Source organism: Buceros rhinoceros, unplaced genomic scaffold, assembly GCF_000710305.1.
Source record: "Buceros rhinoceros silvestris isolate BGI_N320 unplaced genomic scaffold, ASM71030v1 scaffold24077, whole genome shotgun sequence".
NCBI lineage: Eukaryota > Metazoa > Chordata > Aves > Bucerotiformes > Bucerotidae > Buceros > Buceros rhinoceros.
In genome coordinates, this window is record NW_010424372.1 from 13,703 (window position 1) to 13,904 (window position 202).

A 202-nucleotide genomic window follows, 5' to 3' on the forward strand; every position below is an offset into this window, starting at 1 on the left:
CTGTGGGTAGCCAGCCAGATGATCCTGGGCAGATGCTGAGGGCCGCAGGGGAGGCAGCGGGTCACGGAGATGGTGGCCCATCAGGGCATTCTGGTTGTTGTAGGGGTAGCCACCGTTGGAGAGCGGCTCGCCATCGTACAGCCCCTCTTTCATCAGCTTCTCGGCCTCGTTGCAGCTAGAGGAGCCATTGGGCAGGGAGGAG

General features: G+C 62.9%; 1 protein-coding gene across 1 annotated transcript in view; it reads right to left on the bottom strand.

Moving 5' to 3' along the window:
• The window catches only part of LOC104497519 (tensin-like), a gene marked incomplete at its 3' end in the record, with an annotated part of 33,554 nt that overhangs the window by 10,924 nt on the left and 22,428 nt on the right, over nucleotides 1–202 (bottom strand). Inside the window, exon 18 of the mRNA XM_010140782.1 lies at nucleotides 2–202. Coding sequence (XP_010139084.1) covers nucleotides 2–202 — 201 coding nt within the window. The remainder of the gene's footprint in view (nucleotide 1) is intronic.